This window comes from Manis javanica, chromosome X (assembly GCF_040802235.1).
Source record: "Manis javanica isolate MJ-LG chromosome X, MJ_LKY, whole genome shotgun sequence".
Classification (NCBI taxonomy): Eukaryota; Metazoa; Chordata; class Mammalia; order Pholidota; family Manidae; genus Manis; species Manis javanica.
This window is the reverse complement of record NC_133174.1, coordinates 22,585,319-22,610,278: the sequence shown is the minus strand read 5'-3', so window position 1 is coordinate 22,610,278 and position 24,960 is coordinate 22,585,319. Positions and strand designations below refer to the sequence as shown.

Genomic DNA, 24,960 nt, shown 5'->3' with positions numbered 1-24,960 from the left:
AGAAAATCTTATTAAAAGTGATTAGACTTCCTGAATTTATGAAAGAAAAATAAAGTGAGTTATTACATCCTTTAGAGTCTAAGCAAATTAATATGAAGTGTGACACATTGAAAAGTACTGCCAGGAAATTTTTATATTTTGTTTTTATAAATATCAGACAGCTTTATCTGCTGAACCTTGTGAGGGGCTACACAAGATCTTATACAAAAGTACCAGGAATGAGACACAAAATGCTCTTCAGCATAATGTTTTCCTACTACTATGGGAATAGAAACAGTTGGTGGGTAGATAATGCTGTGGCTCTTGTTCTCTTAGGATATGAGGTAAACTCCACCACACACAGAAACCTGAATAAAACTAATTTGTGCCCATAGGTGTATTTATACACCAGAAAAATTGGATTTAAATTATCCTGGATATGCTGGGAGAGTGAAGCATTTGGACAGCAATTCCTTTTAAGATTCATTCTGTTTTCTAATTTCATATATTAAACACTTGGAATCTATCACTCTAAAATTCCCCCTATGAGAAAAGAAATGGAAAATAATGGAGAATACTTCACTTATACTCTCAAACACTACTAGTCGAAGTGCCCAATGGTACTACTGAATTAGAAAATTTGGGGTAGAGTCTAATAAATATGAATCGACCTTATGACTAGAATTACACTCCTAGGTGTTTATCCAAAGGAAATATGCCCAGATGTCCACAAGAAGACGAGTACAGAATGGGCAGAGCAGTCTTATTCGTAGTACCCACAAATGGAAGCAACCCAAATGTTCATTAACAGGAGATAATGAATAAACTATTGTGTGTCCCTATGACAGACAATACTCAGCAGTAAAAAGAATAAACCACTGATACATGTAACGCCTTCTGTATGATTCTGTTTAAATGAAATTTAAGAATGGGCCAAAACAAAACGCAGTGATAGGAGCAACAACAGGGATGCTTTGTGGATGGGTGTTGTGAAAATTTATGGGAAAGGGACAAGAGGGAACTTTCTACGGTGAAGAAATATTCTGTGCTTTTTTGTTGGGTGTGGATACACAAGTATACACATCTGTCAAAATTCATTGAACTGAACACGTAACATCTATGCATTTTATCTTATGTTAATCACACTTCAATTCTTTAAAAATCGGATTTTTAAAAAAGGAGCCGTTATAAATTCTGAGCCAACACCTTAGTGGGGAGAAGCTGTAAAGAGAGCTGGGAGTCTGGACAGCTGCTGTGCAGCAGATAATTGCGCAGGCAGGTTAATGGTTCTTCTATGGTGCCTCCAAGCAAACCTTTTAATTCTGGAGGCATGGCACCAGCCTACACATCTAGCATGCCTTACATGCCCATATCTAGTCAAAAAGTTTTGAAATAATCATTCTGTTTTCTAATTTCATATATTAAAACTGTGCCTGAAACATACTCCTACTAATGTAATATGCAGAATTCTCATTTTCTTCAGATAGTATTTATGATACTGGTCTCTACACACATTTCTTTGAACTTTCAACAATTGAATATGTGTTAAGTTAGAGAAAAATTATATGCAAGTAAGTCCTTATTTTTAGAGAATTGGCCAACTGTGAATTATTCCAATTGCTAGATGTCATGAGCCACTCAGAAAACCATATACATTACTTCAAATACACTATTTAATAGGGCAATCAATAGCATTGTCAGAAATGTAATGAGGAAAAGAGAGCACGGTGATGGAGCTTAACCTTAAGGAAATGGCCTGACGTCACATGAATCCCTCCTTTAAGGTACAAACATATGAAAAGTTACATATAGCTAGAGTATGAGCAGTAAGCAACAAGAAGTCTTCTGAGCCATGTGATAGTCATTTACTAATCAGACTTACCAAAAACTGGTCCAAAGAGACAGCAGTTACAAGGACCTAATTTATCCTGAGATCCTGAAAGTATCTCAGATTTCCCCCAGAAATTTCTGTAGTATTACATGCAGAAGCATAGTGTTCTTATAATGTCCTTGGAAGTCAGAAATGTGTCTTTCCCCACAACACACACACCAGGGCCTACTCCTCGGTTACTACATTATTTTTACGCAGAGGTAATTCACATGCCTTCATATTATAAATATGTGCAGGTTAAAATTTTTTCCATTTAAGTTTATCATATTGATTTATATAGCAGGTGTAAACTCTCCAAAAGAAAATGGCATATTAGATTTAGTTTCTATATTCTTTGCTCCAAGCTGGACACATTCATTAATATGAGTGCTACCTATTATTGCTTATACATTGGGTCAAGAAAACATAAAAGAAATGATTTGGGCCCACTGCTGTATTTTATATTTACAATGTGAAAGGTGTTACCCCAGAAAATGTCATTTTCCCTTTGAAATGGGATCTGCTTTTCAGCTCAAGTTCAAGTTGCCTGGAGTGGCAGCATTTAAAAACTAAAAAGATTCCATTTCAGCACAATTCAACATCAGAGGACGGAAAGAGAAACTGCAGACCTTTTAAAATCTGTTTAGTCTTTGCATTATTTTGTTAAGATGATAGACTTGGCTCCCTTTAAGGGACTGAGATTGAATATTGAAAATTGTAAAGCCAACTTGCTAGGCAAAACCTAAGGGAAAATGGCATTTGATTAAACACAACAAATGAATAAGTGCCAAAGAATTACATTTAAGGGCACCGGCAGTCATTTAGTTACAGGCAATTAAAAATAGTCCTTGGAAAGCTGCAGTATGGGCTAAGGGAAAATACATTGATTATTGCTGCAATAGTAGACTGCTTTCGGAATAAATTGCTTCAATTTAAAACTAGATTTGCTACAAGCATTTTGAGCAATGACTACAATTTTTTCTTATCAAGACAGTTGCACTGAGCAACGCTTTAAAAGAAACAGCTAATTAAAATAAAGCGCATGCCATCTCTTAGTATATTGGATTACATTGCAAATAATAAATACCTTTGGTTTACACTAATCTTGTGGCAATTACCCATGGTAGTTTAGGATCCCTTTCTTTTATTAGCCTGTATCTGGTAATATTGTTTGCAAAATTTTTCTGCTAGATATCATGGAAGAGGTAAAAGATGTTAGCAAAGTAAATCAAAATTTTATATGTAGTTTGGAACTTTTCACTTAGAGTTTTTATTTTGTATCTCTACATGTATTTATATTTATCAAATCTTGCTTAAAGTATAACTGAAGATTTTAGGTGGCTTATTCTTATATAGTTCACCCTAAAATTACTTCATTCATTATATAAAGTCCGTTGAAATGCTCTGCCCTGATTTATATGCAGAAAACGCAAGTTTGTGGGGGAAATGCATGATAGACAATGTAATGATCCCAGTTTATTCATTAGCCTCACCAAGTACATTTCTTCTTCTCTCATTGTGTTATAAAGAGCTAAACTTTATAAGGATTTATCCATCCACATAAATTCATATGCATATTTATTTCTCTGGAGCAGTATAACTTATTTGTTCCTGGCAGGAGGATAATTATGCTCAGCCTACAAAGATATTCAACTCAATTCTATAATACATCAACGCAATTTAGAAGCAGTTATAATTTTTTTTTTGGTAACACATTAAGAAACTGAATTGCTATTCACATAATTGCAAGAAAATGTTTCAGGAAGGTATAAACTACTATGTAAATATAGGAGTCTAGCTCTTGCTAAAGTGTTTTTTTGGAACAAGGCAGTGTATGCCAAATAAAAATAAGAATAAGAATAATGAAAATGGTCTCTAAATGTAGCAGCTTGATCTGTGCAACCAAACATCTGGGCAAATATTACCTTCAAAATAGTATATTTTGCCATTTTAGAAAGAGGTTTTAAGCAAAAGTATCAAATAAACTTCTTTTACTTACTGTCAATCAAGAATGCAAATATGGTCATTGACTAGGACCCATCATTAATGTCTAGTTAGACTAAGCTCCCATAAGCCCTTGGAACTGAAATGTTACATGTTCATAAACAACAAAGAATCAAAAATAAAATGAAAGAGTAGAGGAAAAGAATGCATCAATCTCTAGACAGTTAGCTACAGCCTACCCTTGCAGGGTACTTTTTTTCTTCCCAACCAGACAGAAAGGCTATTAAGTTTTATTTTGTTTTGTTTTTCAATGAAGGAGGGAATATTCCTAAGTGGTATGTATTAACATGAATAATGACAGTAGCTGAGAAAATATGAATTCATGAGTTCATATTAATTATGAACACACAAATAAAAAGGAAAGCTCTCCCTTAGCTAAACCAGAATGCCACTTGGTAAATACAGAAGGAATAATAGAGTTAGAAATTACCCTTCTTCAGTCATCCCACTATTAATTTATGTGGGCAAGAATTATCAACAGATGCTAAGATTATTGGGGGAAATATCACACAAAGGATATTCATACTGTCTTAAAGTACTTCCCCCCTGGTTATCTATTAGTGATTAAAGGAAAAATAAACACCATTTTAAGGAAGCGATCAAAATTAACATCACCATTAATGGGACAAACTGACATCATGTACCTCCTGTTCTGATGCACTGAGAAGGCACAATGTCATTTACGTAGCATTCCAGCCAGAAACAGGTAAATATCCAAAAAAAAGAAAGAACTATTAGGAACATGTCACTGAGGGACAGTTTATAAAAAATAAAATCTGGTTTCTAAACTTCAAAAATGTTAATGCCATGAATGACAAAGAAAGGCTGAGGAACAATCCCAGATTAAAAGTGACTAAAAAGACCTCTAAATGCAATGTGCAGTCAGTCCTGGATGGGAAATACAAAATATTATTGGAACAGTCTTTGAAAAGTGAAAACAGACTATCTATTGGAAGCTTTCCATCAATTTTCATTTTCTCGAATCTGATAAATATACTTTGGTTATATAAGAAAATATCCTACTTAGGAGAGTCACACTGAAGAATTTAGTCATGATGTCTGCAATTTTCTATCATGTGGCTCAGCAATAATATGCGTTGTGTGTCTGTATACATTGTGTAGCTCTATCTTTTTATTTACCTACCAGATGAAAAGAGAGATAAGGCAAATGGGGCAAACTGTTAATGATTGGTGAATCTAGTTGAAGAGGATAGGTGGAAATTTATTGTAGTATTCTTGCAGTTTTTCGTAATGTCTGCAGTTGTTTTTTCAAAATAAAAGTTAAAAAATCCAAGAACGAATGTAAGATCACGTTATTGCCAGTGTTATTGTAAATAGAGGATATTTTAGGCTGACCAGTTTTGGATTAAAATTGTATTATTTCCAGCTATTCTAATATAATCTGCACAAAACCTTCAGTTTAATCTTTCAAAAACATGTATGTACTTGGATTTTCTTCAGTAATTGTTAGCTGATCTACACTCTTCATGGAAGAAAGTCCGAAACCTTTATGTTAGCATTTGAGGTCCATACTCCTTTAATTGAAGTAGCTGATTAACCTCCAACTAAAATAACCCCTCCAATGTGAATTGAATTTGACATGGATTTCACCAATTCTGGACCAACCTAGAACTTCTCCTTCCCATTTATCAAAACCCTATCAATAATCCTGAAAGTTAAGGCTAAGATCCATACTTTCAATAAAATTTTTCCAACTGAAAGTGATTAGACTCCTTAGAAAATGTATCTTCTGTAGTTTTTTTGGTGACTTACTATATTGCATTATATCATTTACTTTTGTTGATGGTTTTACATTAAAAATAATTACTTCACCTTAATTGCAACAAAATATTTCATTTGCTTATTAGTAAGTTTATTATTGTTTACTGTCTGTCTCCTCCCACCAGGATCTAAATTCTATCAGGGTGAGGTTTCTTTTATCTATTTTGTTCATATTTTTTATTGATCTATCTCAAGTGACTTGAAAACTGTCTGACACATAGGTACTTAATGAGTATTTGTTGAATGAATGAAGAGCACTCAAATTTCTAATTAAAAGTTAGATTTTTATGGGTTCCCACTCTAAAATTCCAAGAATATCTCTGTGAAACATGTTTTCCAGCCAATGTATCATGAGGTTCAAGCAACTGATGAGGTATAATTATTAATATACAGCCCATTAATTTGGCAATCATACTTCATTCTATGGAAAAATGGTCAACTTCATAGTACAGATTTAGAAATGTTCTTTTATTCATAAATCCAATGACAATATAGTTTTGTATAGACTTACAAAACTAGAAAGGTTTGTATTCACTTGGCATTTAGAAACCAATCATGTATTACCTTGTATCTTTGATATTATTCATTTTTTTCTTTTCACTCATTCATTCAATAAATTTACTTTTGTTAATAAGTGCTTTGAATGTGCCTTAAATGCTTTGAGTCCTAGTAATAAAATGACGGATGAAATTTGCTTCTTGCCTTAAAGGAGCTCATGTCTAGTTGCAGATTCAGGCATGTAAGTAGATATTTAATAACATGACAATAAAAACTACTATTTAGTGTGCACCTAAGTGCCACTCTGCTAGGCCTTTCCTATGGGTATAAGAAATGCTTTCCTCTAAGTATCATAACCATGGGTCAGGTGAGCAATTCACTTGGGGTGTTGTATATGTGCATGTTTGTGTTTCTGTTAGGAGATTATAGGGAGAGGGACTGGACACTGGGTGGCACAGTGTAGGACAGTGCCTGCAGAAGTTTTTGCCAAGTCATTTCCTGTGGAGTACAGGGAAAGCAAATGTATGGTGTGATGGGTGATGATAAGCAAATTCATGTTTTGATTTCTCAGCTAGAATATGTTATTTTTTTTTCTTTTCAAAACAACTAGTATGTACCTTGTCAACAAATATTTGTCTGAAGAATTCATGGTCTCAATTAAGCCAGGTTTCCCAAAATTAGGTCAGAAAAATAGAACAATGATTCTCCCTCGTAGAAAATTGACATATGTATTTTCAAAAAGTACAGTGTGGCATTGCTAACACAGACAGAGCTTTATTGCTGAAAGCATTTCCCCTTTGGATTATAAAAGCAGTGTTTGAAATAGGTCTATCTAAAGGCCACAGTGTGGGATGTACACAGACCACTTATGTGTTTGCATATACATACAAACATACAAAGTATTCAGATGGGGCCTCCTTCGTCTTAGGTCTCATGATATTGAATACGATGAGGAGAAATCACAGAAGGAGGACAATGCTATAATAAAGAGCAAATTAGGCCTCAGGTGACCAGATTAGAAGACAGGCCTGTTGGATATCAAGGTGTCAAACTTCACTGGTGCCTAAAAGAAAACCTCTTGGAAGAAAACGTATTTGCTTTCTCTCTATTAGGAATTTCCTTCTCAACAAATAGGCACAGATGTAATGCTATAAACCATCTCTTGAGAGGAAATTGTCAGAGTGAAAGTAGCATTGGCATTTTATTCCTTTTTGTAAAGAGCTGCAGTGTTTATCCTGAAAGCAATCCTCCATCAGAGGATGCACTGTCACTGTTAGAATGATTTGGTCTACCACAGGGAATGCTTTGGATTGGCCAAAGGACCCAGAACATTGGGACTGCTTGGATAAACTAATAGAAGGAGCCATGTTTTCTGCAGAAACAGTGAACCCTTCTTTAAAAAAACACCCTGTCTGATGATTTGTGGTATATTCAATTGCTGGAAACAGATTTATAAAATATATAACACATGTAAAAACTGATTGCACTGAAATATAAAAAATGGGACGCTGTGATCAACTTCAGAATTTATGCTACTATAATTTTCTTCCTTTAGGTTTTTAACATATTTCCCAATTATTGAAAGTACTAGAATAAAATGTGTTTGGCAAAAGTTGTTTCTTTCATGAGACAAGTTTCATTCAGAATTTTGGTGATTCCACAATGGTAGAGACTATTAAGGCAAAAACAAAAATCAAACCATAAGCTGGTTCATTTCCCTCAATGAAAGCAACAGAACAGTCCATTTCTTATCTCTCTTGAATCTTTTTGATCACTCTCTGTGTTCCGAACACATAAAAATACTGAGGAAGACATTAAGTTTGCCTTCCTTTTTCATTTTGTGAAGAGATACTAGTGCAGAATTTAGGAACACTTAGTTCAGTTCTTTTCTCCTGTTAACATTCTATGAAGAGATAGGCGTGTTTAGGGAACTCCCAGTAGCAGAACCTGCCATTCCTTGACGCCTCCTAAGGGAACAGTAAATGGCTCTTTAAACCATGACAACGTTGAGAATAAAGTGGGTGGTTATATAGTGTGCTGGCCTGTTTAGTTGGGATCTATGAAAGGCAGGTCCTCACTGGTGAGTTCTCTTTTGCCAAAATGGCAATAACATGGCCCTGCTTCACAATGAATGAAACATTATCTTACTGTCTCACTTTATGTATTGATTTTTGGTGCATGAAAATTAGCAGTGGTTTGAGAAGATAATGTCTACTACAACACAATGTTTTCTAACCTAGACAGACATAAAGTGGGAGCAAGAATGCACAGTGAAGCAAAAGGTTTGAATACAGTTTTAAAATGTGTAAGTAATTGGATTTTATAGCAAACAGATTAATGATAGGTTTCCTGAAAGCATTAAACATTTTTTCAGTGGGTGTACCAAAATAATTAATTTTTTCTCACCTTTTCTTCCTAACTCTGTAAAACACACTTACTGTAAAGACTTAGAAAATTATAAAAATGATAAGAAGAAATTAAAGGTCACATGGAATCATACAACCCTGAGATAACTACTCTTACTACTTCAGTTAATTTTTTTATGCATATTTTTCTAGTATATTAGGTTTTCATGTAACCTTAACAGAAGCAAGTGACCTGTAGCTTTACATGTTAATACTCCAAAACAGATTATAGTTTGCTTTTTACTCTGGTTAGTTTGGGATGGATTTGTCCAAGGTGGTTTATAATCTGTGTGCTGCTAAGAGTCCTCATAGTAAGCTCTTCAGCCTGATTAATTTTTTATTCACATATCTATTTATTCCACTATCATTTATAGATGCCTGATTCAGCAAGGCAAGTCTAACGGGAATTATTTAACACCACTATGGAGGTTTTCTCTATATGAACCATAATCATTTTTGGAAACAGTTTACAGATATTCACTCAGAAAGTAGGTTCAAACACAATCCTGTTTTAGGGAAGGTATAGATTTCAAATTTCATTTAGTCTAATTGCATTGTTTTACAGATGAGCAAATTAATCTGGGATGTGAGTAGTCAACAGTTGACAATACATTTTATTATAGCTATTTTTATGTGGCTGAGTTGCCACCGACAGAAGTCTACTGTAGAAGGCAGCTTTTTATTGGAGTATTTTTAACGTATTCCTTTAAGCTATTTTCAAAACTGAGATATTTATATAATACAGACATATTTGTTCACTTGGGGAGAATTAGAAGTGTGCCTGAAGGGGAGCAGAATATGCCAACCCAAAATGCGCCACTTTAGCAGGTGGATTATTCTGAGTTGAAGGCAATCAAGACCCAGCAGACTCAGAAAAAACTTTTACCTCTCCCTTAATTATCTAAAAGAGTTTAGACGAGGGTGCCTGGCCCAGAAAGAGAGCCATTACCAGAGACAACTTTTTATCTGAGTGACCCATCTGTTTGGTAGGACAAACATCTAATTCCCAAACATCTGCTCTTCTTATCATCCTGTCAATCACCCTCCTCCCCACAGAGGCCCAGGCCCCTGTCCCCCTCCTTAGCTCAGGATGGCAGATAAGCCTCAACTGCCTGGTTTGCCCCAGGGTCTCATATTTTTATAGGACTCCAATATGTATGACATAAAATTTTTCTCCTCTTAATCTGCCTTATGTCAACTTAATTATTATTTTAGTTAAAGAAGGGAGGAAGGGAAATTTTTTCTGCCTCTATACACCCAAGCAGTTGTAAGACATTACCTTGAAACTGTCAGATAGTATAAATGAGTTTACAATTGATATTAACTTTATATTGCATACTAAAATTAGAATTCAAAACTTACTTAAGTCAGGAAATTTATGCGTCATTCTTTTAGGCTTTGGTAATGGCCTCTTCCACTTCAGTTTCCATGAACTTGGCAGTAATTACTGGTCAGTACTTTTAACTGTAGTTACATAGCTTAAGGAATTGTAATTTCTATTTTGCATTTACAGGAACTTGTCATTTAAGGATCTGAGTTAACTTTACAAACAGTTAAAACCATAAGAAAATCCCCTGGGAAAGCAACCACTTCATTCCACTTTCAAGATTTGCAAAATGAAATACAAAGACTCAAAACTCAGAGACTCTATAAAATCTGACAAATGGACTAATACATACTATTGTATCTCCAGGGTTTAATATGTTCTTAGACGATTCTTGCACTGGGACTTCAGGGCAATTAGTTTACAAATGATAAAAATGAAGAACAATGACACAAAGAAACTTGCTTTAGATTACACACAAATGAAGAGTCAAAAACAAAACACTCCCAGGTAACTTTTTCACCACAGTCCACAATTTCTTTTCAGTCACTCCTCACTCATATCAAATATCAATTCATGGTAATCATTCTTGGGTGGTTTTTAAAATGACCTTTTTGTGCTTTCTTAAATATACGAGTGGGTTTTTTTGTGTGTGAAGTAAAAATAAAATCTATTTTAATAGCATTTACGTGTCCTCTTCTGATTTAGAGAAGTCAACCTTCAGATATATTATTCTTCATAGAACACATGCTAAAAATAGTATATGTGCCCTAAAAGTAGAGACAAACAGCTAACATATTTTTTACGGATGGCAAATATAATTCTCAACATTAAAATCTAAGTTACCATGGTAATTTATTGGAAATCAACACATTTTTTCCCATTATATGACCTGAGAGAGTAGGTAGCATTTTTATGTGTCATGTCTAATTTCTCACTTTACTGACCTGTTGTCAAAGTTCGATATATAAGAACTGCGTATTAAAAGTTGTACCTTGCATTTTATGACCCAGTTGTACCATTTCTCAACTGAGTGCAGGAATCCACAGCTGTAAAAATGCACAGCCATCTCCCTCTCCCCAACAATGTTACTTTAATGCACCAGGGTGGTGGTAGACATCTCTCTGGTGGCAGTGACTCGACTACTAAGGACACCTAACCCAGTGCTTTGCCCATAGCTGGCACTTAATATATAGTTGGTGACTGGGACTGATTTGTTCCTTTTTCTACAATAGCATTATTCAAATCATCTTTAAGCAGCCTGCCAGTGAAATAGGCATGGTTAACAGGTTATTTTGACCTAAAAATAATGCAAACAATAAGGTGGCTCTGAGAAAGAGTGAGTGGTGTGTCAGTGGGTAGTGGCCATGAATATGCTATCCTGGTAGTGCTTTCTAATCACATATGTGGAGTTGTGTTGTGTGTGCTAGATGATATCAGTGGGCTTCTTGCAAATATTTTAGACTGAGTGATTATTTTTTTAAACTGCCTGTTTGTCATTTTCTAATCTGAGTTCCAGTAGATTCCCTCTGCTCTCACATTAGGTTTACTTGTGTTTTATAACTTCTGCTGCTAAATGCTAGACAGATGCCTGTTAAAATGAATTGAACTTTTGAACATGTAGGAAATGTTTACCCATGTTGTGTTACTGCATTATTTTTTCTTCATCTGTTTCGCAGTCATACCATTAACCAATAAATGTGGAGATTCGGTTCTCATACATATTATGTCTGCCTTTCCTTACTACACCTAATTGAGATTTAGCTAAATACAAGTGTTCAAAGCAGGAAATTAGCAGTATTTACTACCCGTCATCTATCTTGTTCCTCCTTTGTAAATGCTACTTGCATAGAATGAACACTATATATAGTCTATTTGTATAGGCTGAAATATATGTATATATCCATATATATATTGTTCAGATATTTTCCTAAGTGGATTTCTCATTTTAAAAAAGGCATATATAGAAACTGTGTCCAACAATAAGGGTAATCTTCATTTTTTTTTTGAGAGGGCATCTCTCATATTTATTGATCAAATGGTTGTTAACAACAATAACTTTCTGTATAGGGGAGTCAATGCTCAATGCACAATCATTAATTATTTAATACTTGAAGAGAGTGTCCTCTCAGCCATCTCTCTGGGTAGCAAATGTGTTCTAGAAAGCCCAATTTCACTGAATACATGAGGCAAGTAACCTCATTAAGAGTGGAGTGTGAGGGCAATGTACTAATGTTCAAATAGGTTCAAAGGTGCTGACCATGTAAAAAGAATGAGGCAATTAGTTGGAATTAGTCCCACTGACTGGCTATATTCCTCTTTCATTCCTCTCTCATGGAAACAGTGAACTCAAGAGAGCTAGTTGCTTTTTACCTATTAGATATGCTGTCAACTTTATTAGAGGATCTATTGTCTAGGCAAAGACCTTGGTATGCCAACTGTGGCCCATAGACCAGCAGCATCAGCATCAATAAAGAACGTGTTTGAAATTCAAATCCTGGGAGTCTCTCCAGACTGATGAATTCAAAATCACTTTTTATCATATTCCCTAGGTGATTTGTGCACACTGTAAAGATTGTAATAACAACAAAAAAAGATTGTGAAGTGCTGCTTTAGAGATTTCTAGTTGACTCTCCAAGAGTAGAAATACAAGGAATCTAACTGTTGTCAATTCCCATTCTATTGACCTTCCAACCACATTGTGTATAATCTTAGAGGCTTTTCTAGATGAAAACACCTGTGCTTCTGATACCATATTGTAGGCAGGGGTTTTCAACCTGCGGCAATTTTGCCCCTGAAGACATTTGACAATATTCAGAGACATTTTTGGCTGTCATGACTGGGGAAGGTACTATTGGCATCTAATGGGTAGAACCTAGGAATACTGCTAAAAATCCTACAATATATAGGACAGTCCCCTACAACAAAGATTTACCCAGCCCAAAATGTCAGTACTGACGAGATTGAAAAATCCTGCTACAGACAAAATTTACATTACTCAGAATACATTTAATCATCACAGTCAATACATTTATGAAGTGGGTTACCTTTATCAAGTCATGTAACAGAAGAGTACAAGTTAAAAATCTTTATCAAGAGTTTAACATTTAGTTAGAAAAATAAGCGAAAAAGTCAATAAAGCAAATAAGAGACTTCTGAGGACTATAACTGTGTAATTAAACACTAAGAGCTTTGGCCCATGATTAGTTCAACAAGAATGATAAAAACTGAAAGTTCATTATTCTTGGCTCCCCAAATTGGTTTTATCCAGGATCATCCCTTGTTACTTATTGTAGCTCTAGGTGGAGGGGTTTCCCACTCCATAAAAGTTCACTATGGATTCATAGAGACTGAATAATGACAATGGAACATTGAGGGTAAAAAGGGACTCATACCAAGCTTTATTCTCACGGCAGTAGGTTGTGAGCTGGAACCACATCTGCCTTGTATCTGTCCTTGGCTCAGCCTCTGCTCCAGGTTCTCCAGACTCTGCTCTGTTCTCTAGGCCCCACTCTCCTGCTTCCCTCTCCTCCTAGCAATGGGTGGAACTCTTCTTATATCAATACTGGCAGTAATGGCTTATCACCAATGGGTATACATGTATGCACTTATGAAGTAGGCTAAATATTACTTCATCGCACGTATACAATGGGGAAAATTAGGATCAGGTGAGAATCCTGGCCATGGAATTTCCATTTTCCCTATACTTATTGAGAAATAAACTAGTCATCTGAAAACAATGGTCTTTTTCTTTCCTAACAAAGATGCTGCTTGGATATTCTAGTTCACACCTAAGAAAACTGAATGACCAAAATGACCAAAAGGCAAAACTATGCTGTATAAAATATCTCCATACTGCAGCTGATCAACTAGGATCAAAAGACCTTTGAAAAGATATTCCAGTATTGAGATAAAAATAATTTGGAGTTAATTTCATGTAAATCATATATTCTATGTCTAACGAAATAGCCCAAAAGGTTAGTTTTCATGCTTGTAATTATGGTGGCAATCAAGTAACCTTGTTGGAATGTCCATATCAAGAAACTCAAAGGTAGAAAATTATTAGTATAAGACAATTTGTGCTCCTGGCATGTACATATTCCTCCAAGTATGTTTTTCAGTTTTGGTGTTAGTCATCAATTAAAAAAAAAAGAATTGGGCTGTTTGCCTGTTTAGATGTCTTATACAATTAAGGATCAAAGAAGCAAGAAAAACTTATACAATAGAAGAAGACTTTGACTACAAAATGTCAGATCTTATTCAAGAAGAAAATATGTTAAACCTGATGGCTCTGATTTAGAGATGCTGCAGCAACCTAACTAAAGTTTCCTCATGTTTTGGCATTGCATAAGCAATGAAGGGGAGCAGAATATACTATCCCAAAATATGCTTCCTTTGGTGTGAAGATTGTTTTAGGTGATTATTTTGGAGAAATTGCAGATAGAAGAGAAGTTCTGAAAACCTAGTAGAAGCTACTCTTTTGTAAAAGACATTTATATATGAGAGAAATCTCCATTTGTAAGAATGTCACCCCACTGCACTAGCAAGAGAAAGATGACTCCAAATCTCTAGAAACTCTTATCAGTGCAGAAGGCAAAGACTTAAATCTGGATAAAAACTTTACCCTTGTTTACCGTGCTTTGCCTGGTCACCTCCCATAAACTCTTAATCTCTATCACCTTCTTTAGTCTTAGCTGGAGAGGGCATTTAAGGTGGTGGCTTAGGCCACTTTGGGGAGTAACTTAGTTTTCTCGGGTGACTCTTATGTACACAGGAGGTGTGCATGGTATTAAATTTCTGCTGGTTGTTCTCCTGTTAATCTGGTTTCTTATTATAGGAAGGTATCAGCCAAGAACCTAGAAAAGTAGAGAGAAAAGTATTTTTCCTCCTCCACAGCAACAACTCAGTAAAAGCAAGTTGTTGGATGCCTATTCAGTTTTAAATGGGTCATTGTCTTTCTAGGGAGATGCCACCACAAAGAAAGGTAGGAGGTTTTGATGCCTGGGCAAAGTTTGACTTCATATTCTGCAATCAGTGGTCAAAGATGTCAAATGATGAGCTCTGAGAGTGGTTTAAATAGTTCTATGGTCTCGCTGAAACTCTCAGTAAATAAATGCTCTAGGTAAATACTAACAAGGATAGGGGCGCATATTACAAAAATAATTCATTACAAGAAGGGATAAGGAGTCCAGTGGGTATAAATTCATCTGGCTTAACACAATGCATCCTAAATGATGTGCATGTTAACTGCATTACTAAAGATATTCTGAGGACTAGGGAGTTTATTGAGCAAGTCTAATTCCTATTGATTACGTTCTTTGGAGGGAGAGAGAGAGTGCATTGTGCAAGACTTAAAATGGGTTTGAGGGGGAATAGAGAAAACCTTGATGTTCATCATTACTAACTAGTGCTAGTCTCTCAAATAAGATACTTTGCTAGTTCCCAAACTACTTCATGATGAATGAATTGCCATATTATTGCAATCAATATATCTAAACATAACCATTCAGAACACGATTGTTAATGAACGTTTCCTTAATGTGACAATTTCAAAGCTAAACATTCCCTAGAAGCACAATTCTATATTAGGAATGCTTAATATCAATGTAATTTAAAAAGTAGATGATTGCATTCTAAATTATATTGGTTCTTATTTCCTGTTCATTTAATTTTATGAGTGCCAGACACGTAGTAGGTTCTTAATAATTATCATTAAATGCATGACTAAATGAATGGAGATCTCCTTTAGGACAGCAGTTTAAAGTTAATCTGTTATAAGGTAAAATATAGATTCAATGGAACAAAATTGCTGGAGCTAAAGCTGGCCATTTTAATGAAAGATAAATTAGATCTGAGGGAGTTTTTAATGGAACACATTATTGCTGCACCCTAAATTACACAGAATATCACATAGCTGAAGCAGAGAAATCATGTAATACTGCTGGCATTTATTGGGTGATAAATACATGTCAGACATTGTGATACTTATTGACATATATTAGTTGATTTAATCCTCATGGCTGCTCTGATAGATACCTACTATCATTTCCATTTTATAGAAGAGAAATTTGAGGTTAGCAGAGATTAAGCACAGATTTAATCACTGACTAAGTACAGATTAAGCACTGTGGAGTTTTGAACAGACAGCCTTGCTCCAGAATCTACACCCTTAACCATTCAATTACTTTGCTCCAGATAGTAAACATGACCACATTGTGAGCTCATCCAGAGTTACAGTATGGATGAAAAACAGAGCATCAAGAAGAAATTTAGGACTGCCTAGTGGGTGCGAGAGTCAGTGGGCCTGAGACCAGAGCAAAATGCTGCTGAGTATACATCTGGAGAGCTGTTTGTGTCAAGGAAATGGAAAACCTAAAAAATGGAGGGAATAAGAAAAGTCAGGGCTTTGGAGGGAAACTGAAGATATATATTTGATGCATGTTAAGTCAGGCAGGAGCATTCAGAAACCCAAGCAAAGGCAGGTGGGTATAAGATTTAGAGACTTCAACATGGAATTCAATTGAGACAATACTGGAAACAAGAAATTCATACAGTAGTGAATGTGTCATCTTTTCTCTTTGGTTCTTTTTGAAGCAAGGGCCTCACTTACAAGCTTTCTGGGCCAGGGGCTAGAGTGAGGAAGGAGGGGTAAGGCACTGGCCCCATGGCCCTTACCCCTTCATTCTTTGTCTTTCTTTCACTGCATAATCTAGTTCTTTGTAGAGTACTCAAAAATGTATCTATATTGCAGGTCTGATATGATCCCAATTGTCCAAGTACCTTCCCTGGCTGCCGGAATCAACAACTTGAAATATCCTCATAGAAACCTTTTCTATGGTCAAATTTCCTGGTAAATTTTCAGCCAGATTTTGTGAAATTAAGATTTTTTTTAAAGATAAAAGGCTGGCCCAGAATCCAGCCTAGCTTAATCCTAGGTGAATTATTTATTGTAGTATCCTCTTGGCTTTAAGGAAGACTCATTTGATATATGTGAGTAATGTCTCAGAGAATCCATAAGAAGGGGAGCAGGTTTTGTCACCCTGAAATGTATCGCTTTGGCATGTGGATTATTTTTAGTTGAAGGCTACCAAGGCTCAACAGACTTAAGAAATACCTTTACTTCTTCCTTAACTACTTAAAAGAATTTAGGTTAAGGGGGCCTGGTCCAGACAGACAGCTATTACTAAGAGATAACTTTTATCTGAAAGACCTGTCTGAATGGCAGGGCAAACATCTAATTATCAAATATCTGCTCTTCTTATGGTCCTGTGAATCACCCTCCTCCCCTTTAAGCCCCAGGCTCCTGTCCCACCCCTGAGCTCAGGATGGCAGATAAGCCTCAACTGCCCAACCTGCCTTTGAGTTAAATAGGTACAAAATTAAATTTGTTTTTTTCCTGTTAATCTGTCCTGTCTCAATTTAATCACTAGACCAGCCAAAGAACCTAGAAGGGAAGAAGGGAAATTTTTCCGCCTCTACATATGAGACAGGGAGCATGGGTGTAGTTGGAGTAGGGTGAGGGCCTCTGGGAAAAGCAGGGTGGAATATTTACTGTCAGAGCAATGTAACAATGGGCAAAGAAGTCCCTATTGAAACTCTGTGCTAAGCATTATGCAAAGTCAAGGTCACACTAATTCTCTAGGGAAAGATACCTAAGAACATAGACATCTTCAGTGAGATCAGTTAAAGGTCAAAAGACCAGGAGCAACTTGGCCTGGAATGTCTGAGTGTTCTGCAAGGGTATCAGCATAACCCGTGACTCCGCTGTCAGCGCCAGCAACCACACTATGACCCAGCCTACCTTGAGGACAGGGCAGGTGGTACAAGTCCACACCCCTAAGCCTTCTTTTTGACGTTCTCAAAAAATCCTCAGCTGCCTGCAAAACCCCCTAGACAACGCACCACTAGGGGCTCTCTTGTCCCCTCCTGGTGTGAGCCAGGAGCTCTGTTCTCTCACTTTATTTCTAAATAAAAGCCTGTACCTTGCTCTCCTACTTTGAGTGTTTGTGAAGCTCATTCTTCGGCTTCATGAACAAGAACCCTGGCATCACATATACCACCCATGCAGGGCTTTAACATAATGTTTATTGTCAACACACTAAACAAAAGATAACACTAAGAGGAAAAAAACGCTTAAGTAACTTTGGCAAAAGTGCGTCCTGGCAAGTTTACCTGTCATGAGAACTGATAGTTTCTGGTTTATAGGATCTGTATGCATCAAATGCTTTAACATATCTGTCTAGGGAGGCTTAAAAAGGAAGACTTTGAAGGCCTGTAAGATAAAGGATTTATAAGTCAATGGTAGAAAATATGATTAATGGGACAGCTTCCAGTTCCTTCTGAACTTTAGTCTTTTGAGTAATATAGCAACTCATTTGATAATTACATAATTGCTCACATGACAGCAATTTGACTCTTTCAGGGACCCTATGATCAAAGACCCAAATTATCAGCTTCTATGTGCCGTGCCCTGACCTCCCAAACCTTGCAGGGCTGGTGAAGTTGAAGGTTTGCCTTATGTTAACCAAAGTCCTTTTTTCCCAAAGAGGGTTGGGATAGGTCATTCTATATGACTGTAAGCCTCTTAAGGGCAGGAGATTACATGCATGCTGCCTTTCTGAATTGATGACTCATTTACTGCAGGTCCCTGAAAAGGAAGGCACATGCTAACTTTAGGAGGGACTTTTGGAGGCCATGACCTTGAAGGACTCTTTTTAGCTACTTAATGCTTTCATTTTATTAAGAATAAAATGCTGTTGGTATAAATACATATTTGAAAGCCACTGTGGAAAATATAAGTATTGACGAGTGTTCTAATATTGGCTACATTTTCTTGTTCATTGTTAGGGAATCAGATAGTATTGGGAAACATTTTGGAAGCTATCGTAGTTACAGGCAACCTGACCTTAAGTCACACATGCTAAAAATACCCTGGGGGTGTTTGACCCTTCCTGGCTGCATGATGGTCTGCCAGGACAGGGCTATAATAGCCATATCCTCCTTAGATACAACTCATTTTCCTTCCCCTCTCTCCATGTTATTGCTACTTAACTGTCATTCCTACTTTGTCCTAAAAAGAAATATATGCTGTCCAAGTCAACAGGTTTTTATATGTGCCATAAATCTTCTGTCCACTTGCAGAATAATTCAGACTCCTTAATTTAAAGCATATTCAAGAAAGTGACCAGAATGGTGAAAATGTTTTATCCACACAAAGGAAGAACGAATACAAGGAATTAAAGATGCTGAACCTAGGGAAGTAAAGGCACAGAAGGATCGTGGTGACCGTCATCAAACTTTTGAAGGGCTGTTTTGGGAAAGAGAGATTAAAAGTGTAGAACTGGGGTCAAGGGGTAAACAGTGAAACAGGAATGCTTTCTAATTGGTTTTCCAAAGATAGAAACTGGCTTCCTTGAGAGGGAATATAATCTCGTATAAATTATAGATCACTTGGGAAGATGTAGTTAAAATATACAACATTTAAGCTGCTTCCAACCCTGAAAAGCTATTTTTGTCCTTTCATATACATAATATTTCTACTTTAAATATCTTCACTGACTGAATATAGATATTAAACTAGGGAAAGAAACAATAATATTGCTAGCTGCTGCATACCTTTCCCCTCTAACTCACACAGCCAAAAAATACATTATTTTAATATTTTAGTCATCTTGACAACAGAGGTGTCTGCTTTAATACTTTTCAGTAACATTATTCAAAGGGAATCTATTGCCCAATGAAGTGGGAGGAACAGTCTTCAACATTCTTTTCCAACTTCAAAGAGTGTAGGATTAAATATGTGCTTCAAGGTTAAAATCCTCGTACATTTGCTAAGAGAACATCAAGTGTACTTGTTCCAAAAACTCAACAATTTTCACTTAGCATAATATAGAAAAAACATATTTTTCTCTTGTAATGCACATGAAAAATTTCACCAACTAAAAAGCATGGCTCAAATTTTACAATTGTCTTAATTTCAAATAATTCAATATATATTTATATATATTTTAACTCCATGTGTAAGGGGTTGGGGCTGCTGTGGAATGAGATTTAATGCAGCAGGTGCATTCAAGCAAAACCTGTTTTACTTGAATTATTATTGATGAGTAACAATTGGATAACAATTCATTACTGAATAATAAATAAATAAATTAATTAATTATATTAATCATGGGAGGATATTACATATGAAAAAGTTATCCAAGGCAGAAAAAAAGGCCACAAAGTACTGCCGTAGGGAATCCATGAGACATTCTTACACTAAAGGAACAACCTTTCAATAAGAAGCACAGTCTTTGACTTAAAACTCTTTTGATTATTTTTAATCAGTTTGCAGCAAGAGAGCTATCACCTTAGATAACTACTTTATAATATGAACTAGGTGTGGTAGACAGTTAGGGATGTGGCAAAGCTAGATTGTTAAAATCCCTCTCTATGTCTCATTGCTTCTGTGTGGCCCAACAAACATTGTTTCCCAAACATATACTCTTTCATATTCCTGTGAATTGCTTCCCTTTCCCTTTAAAGTCCCAGCCCCCTACTTCCTTCTCCTTAGGTCAGGATGACATATATATTCTTCATTCTCCCTGTCTTTGGAATCTAATGTCTACATACATAATTAAACTTTCTTTTTTTCTTGTTAATCTGTCTCATGTCAGTTTGATTCTTAGATCAGTTAGAAGAACCTGGAAGGGTAGAGGAAATTTCTTCCTCCCCAACACTGTGTATAGGCTCTGTGCCAATCTCTTCACATTTCTTGTCTTCTTTCATCCTTAGAACACACCGAAGATTGATACTATTAGTTCCTCATTCCATATATGGGAGTCAGGTTCCACGGTCCAGGTTATACAGTTGACATTGAAGCACAGCTAGGAATCCAAATTTGACTCTAGAGCCTGAGCCTAGGCACCCATCCCCTGTGTTATCTGCCTTGGCGGCCCTAATGCCACTGTGATTATTTTATTGAGGATACATTTGCATAGAAAACAAAAATGCAATTTTTTTGGTTCCCAATTATTTCTCTTCTATTAGAGATTCAGTCAACCACTCAAACTTAGAAGGTTTCACTCACCGCGTTTGTGAAGGAGAACGCTGGCATGCCGACGTCCATTCCCATTTTCAACGTAACAGGAGTAATTTCCCAAGTCACCTTCCTCTACTGAGTCCACAATTAACGAGATGGAAACTTCCTGTTCCCCAAGATGCTCCTTGAGAATTCTAAAATACAAAGCAAAACGAAACAAAAAAGTCCCACACAAACATACACATACACGAAAAAGAAAACAAATGAGATGCATCTGAATCTGATGTGAAAATACCTATAGAATCTGTGCTTAAAACTTGGCTATGGATTGATGCTATCTTAATTAAATGATATCATGCCCTTTTCTTCTTCACTTCTAAAGAGGACCTTGTCTTTGTAGATGCTAATGAAGTTGCAGTTAATTATCTCTCTTAGCAGGACAATCACACTGTCCTAATAAAGAGGTGAGAGAGACCTTGAAGAAGTTTACAAATTGCTTTCCCTTTAAGAAGAAATATGATGTAAAGGTGAGGTAAGAAATTCTAATGCCTTAGGCTGCAGGACTAATACGGCAGGTTAATGTGCAAAGGGAAGTGTAGAAAATTTCTGAGCTATTTTGACATTTCAGTTGAAACCTCCAGCCTGTTTTTTTAAAAATGACACAAATCAATTGCCTCTTTTTAAAGAAATACAAAATTATAAACCTGTAGACTAAATGTTCTGATGAAGTGTTTAATTCTGACATTTAAAATTAATGGTAAACACTTAGCAACCTCACTGTCAAAGATTTTTTGCAATCTTTCAGAGCAAATGGAAAACTTAAAAGCAGGGTTCCCTTCCCTGCTTGCAATGTTTCCACCTCCACCCTCCCATCTGTTTGGAAATTCATCTCTGCACAACCCTTCCTAATGTAGAATTAAAGAAAAATGCCTTTCAAGAACCTTTCCTGAGCACCCACAAGAAAGAGAAAGGGTAAAAGTTAGGAGGCTTATTGTCTTTCCTTAACTTTAGCCTTGCAAAATGAATGGGTAAAAAGATAATAGTGAAGTTGTAAATATGAAAAACAGCAGAGCAACGTTTTAGTACATACTGGATAACTGCCCATCTGAGCATTTCAGAACCCAGTTGGAGCGTAATACTCTTGTGTGTTCATTGCCAGGAAGAAGATCCCAGTAGAAATAACCTTATATGACAGTTTTGTATGTTTTTATTTTCTACTGAAAACCTTTTTCTCTTCCACCTTTGATCAAGTCTCAAAATGCTCATATATATAAAAAAAATGCTCATATATACCCAGAAATGTGATCTTTAAATGGGAAAATGTTTACACATGACCAGCATTTTGATTCAGTTATAACTTAATCATTATTAATATGCTTGCTTATTTGCATTATGATTAAAAATCATATCTATGTCCAAGCATAATTTTAGTCATAAGTGAATACCTCAAAACTTTAAAGTAAATGAACTAAGAAATGAATAATATTTTTAAAAGAGGCTTAATTTTAAGCATGAGGCCCTCAAAACAGATGGTATTTGGAATAGCTATTTCCTGTCATTCCCACTATATTAATATTTAGGCCTTAAAGTCAGACTAAAGGAGGTAATAAAAACATTTTGTGTATCCTTTATCATTCCTTCTCGAGTGCTTTACAGACTACTTGATAACTGATATATGTAAAAAGTTACAAAAGAAGTGAAAGAAATTGTGTGTGGTTGAGACCTAGTACCTTAATATTTCCTCTCAAAAATTAAAAAAGAGCTCTTCCAAACAAATGGCACAATACTACATTTTCCATATTTGATGGTATTTTGGTCTCACACTCACTATCTTCCTTAGTTTAAAATTCTTTTCTATTTCCCTTAAATTCTTTGCAAATGACATTCATGTTTTGCAATTCCACAGCTAACCCCATAACAGTGTTTTGCCTGTTTGCTACTAAGTGTTGAGAATTTTTTTTATTATAAGAATAGAACAAACATAAAAAAAGCCCTTCTTTTCTTTTAGCTGACTTGCTAGTCACTAACAAAGCAAATATTAATATGGACTATACAAGTTAAAAGAAAAAAATACTCTACCTGATGTCACTTTCCCAAACTCGATTTTCATCCAGATCTTCAATAAACTTCTCTCCCTTCATCCAGTAAATTAGAGGACTGACATCTCCGCTATACCCAAAGAAAGCTCTGCAGGTTAGATTAGCTGAGTCACCTATGGAGAGAAGTGACAGAAATATGTTATATAACTGTTTGCACACTCTTATTTTTGGCAAACTGGCAGGTAACATTTTAATCATTTCATGGATTTAATGAAACATCTAAAATAATATCTTTCCAGGTATTATTAACCTTTGTCAAATTTATAGAATGTGTGCTTTTGACAGCTTATTTAATGGAATAAGAGTTATTTATAAGATTTTGAAGACTGGTCAGCTGTTTTACGGAAGGTTCTTCCATTTAGGCTTGCCTGATGTTTTCACATAATTAGATATTGACAGAGGTGGTATGCCATTCGCAAAGCATGACATCAAGGGTAGATAACGTTCATAATGATAAGATTTTATAAGGCAGGTAGAAGGTGTTTCTCAGTCGTGAATGTGGGAAACAGAAAGGGAACAAAATGTCTGGATGGGTAAAAAAAGGGCTGTAAATCCAGGATGCCCCCCAAAATGTTTTAAAAATATTTTTTCTGCATAAGGAATATTTTAATTAAGGAAACCAACACAGTAGCAGGTAGAAACACACATTAAAAAAGCAAATGAACAACTCACGAGAATAAGTATTGGGGATTTTTTTTAGATGTAAAATCAATGACCCTACTGTGGAGATTAGTTTCTTTCAATACGCTGCTCGGGAGAGACCTTGGTAATTGTGAATACAGATTGGTAGATTACTAAAAGTAAGTGGGGGTCCCTGATTAAAGGTGGAAATGAATTTAATGCCTGCAAAAGTAAGGTTTATTTCTGGAAAGGTTATGCCATTTTGCAAACACCAGGTTTCCTCAAGACATAAGAGTGCTGAATATTCTAGAAATACTAGTATTAAGATCTTGCTGCCTCCAGGTGGAGCTAGATAATGGGGAATGAAAGGGAGGCCTCCTCCAGCTTGGACTGGGTCAGGGGAACTCTCAGGGTGGGTGCTACATGAGGGGCCGCAAACTAGGCCCCAGCGACAGCTTTGTTGGCATCTGACACATGCAAGCTTTCTCCCTTCCATAAAATCCTGAGAAGATTCTAAAGGACCCTGACAACTCTGTGACTTTATGGCGCAAGGAAGGAAGCCTCAAAGCTAAGCTACGAGTTAACAGTGTGTTCATGAGTGACTCTACAAACATAAACCTAGATAAAAGCATGAAGAACTTAGGTGTGCTTATCTAAGCCCTGGCATGGGCTTTACCTATATGTACACTCGATTCTCCAAGTTCCACAAGAAAACTTTCACTGTATAAAATTAATATTATCTTAATTATACCCATTATGTGTAAGAATAGTTCACAAATAAATTCTTATTCTTCTGATGTTCAGAAGATGACATGATACAGCCTTCTCCTTTTATCTTTGCTTATGTCTGCATGTTCTCCATGAAAGCAATTCCTCATGGACTTTGATTCTATATACAAAAGTCAACATTAGTGACCAGGGAAGGCAAGTCGAGAAAATGTCTACAAGCTTTTAAGAGGCAAAATGGAGCTCCAAGTAGGTTCTTTTATTATTAACTTTTGTATATAACTATTTTAATATGGAATCCCCCTCCCATGGGGAATATTTACATTACACAATGGATAATTGAATATCAATCTTATTGATTGGAAATCAATTGCAGATTTCTATGAGAAGTGTCAATCCAATGTTACAAAACAAGTTGAAGTCCAATGTTCTTTTTTTTACATTTTTGTAAGAGCACTAGCTTTTATGCAACTGTTACAGTATCAAGGAAGTCATGAATTCAACAGTAAATCTCAAAATACTATCTGGTATGATGATTAACGACATCACATGCCAACAGAATCAACACACATTTAAGAGTTATTAAATTTTATATATCAATAATTTATATAACATGCCTTTTAAGGCAT

At 35.8% G+C, this 24,960-nt stretch overlaps 1 protein-coding gene across 1 annotated transcript in view; it reads right to left on the bottom strand.

Moving 5' to 3' along the window:
- Nucleotides 1–24,960, bottom strand: part of IL1RAPL1 (interleukin 1 receptor accessory protein like 1) — a 1,253,736-nt gene that overhangs the window by 24,646 nt on the left and 1,204,130 nt on the right. Inside the window, exons 7-8 of the mRNA XM_017672859.3 lie at nt 22,965–23,097; nt 20,934–21,079 (exon numbers count right to left, since the gene is read on the bottom strand). Of these exons, the coding sequence (XP_017528348.3) occupies nt 20,934–21,079; nt 22,965–23,097 (279 nt within the window). The remainder of the gene's footprint in view (nt 1–20,933; nt 21,080–22,964; nt 23,098–24,960) is intronic.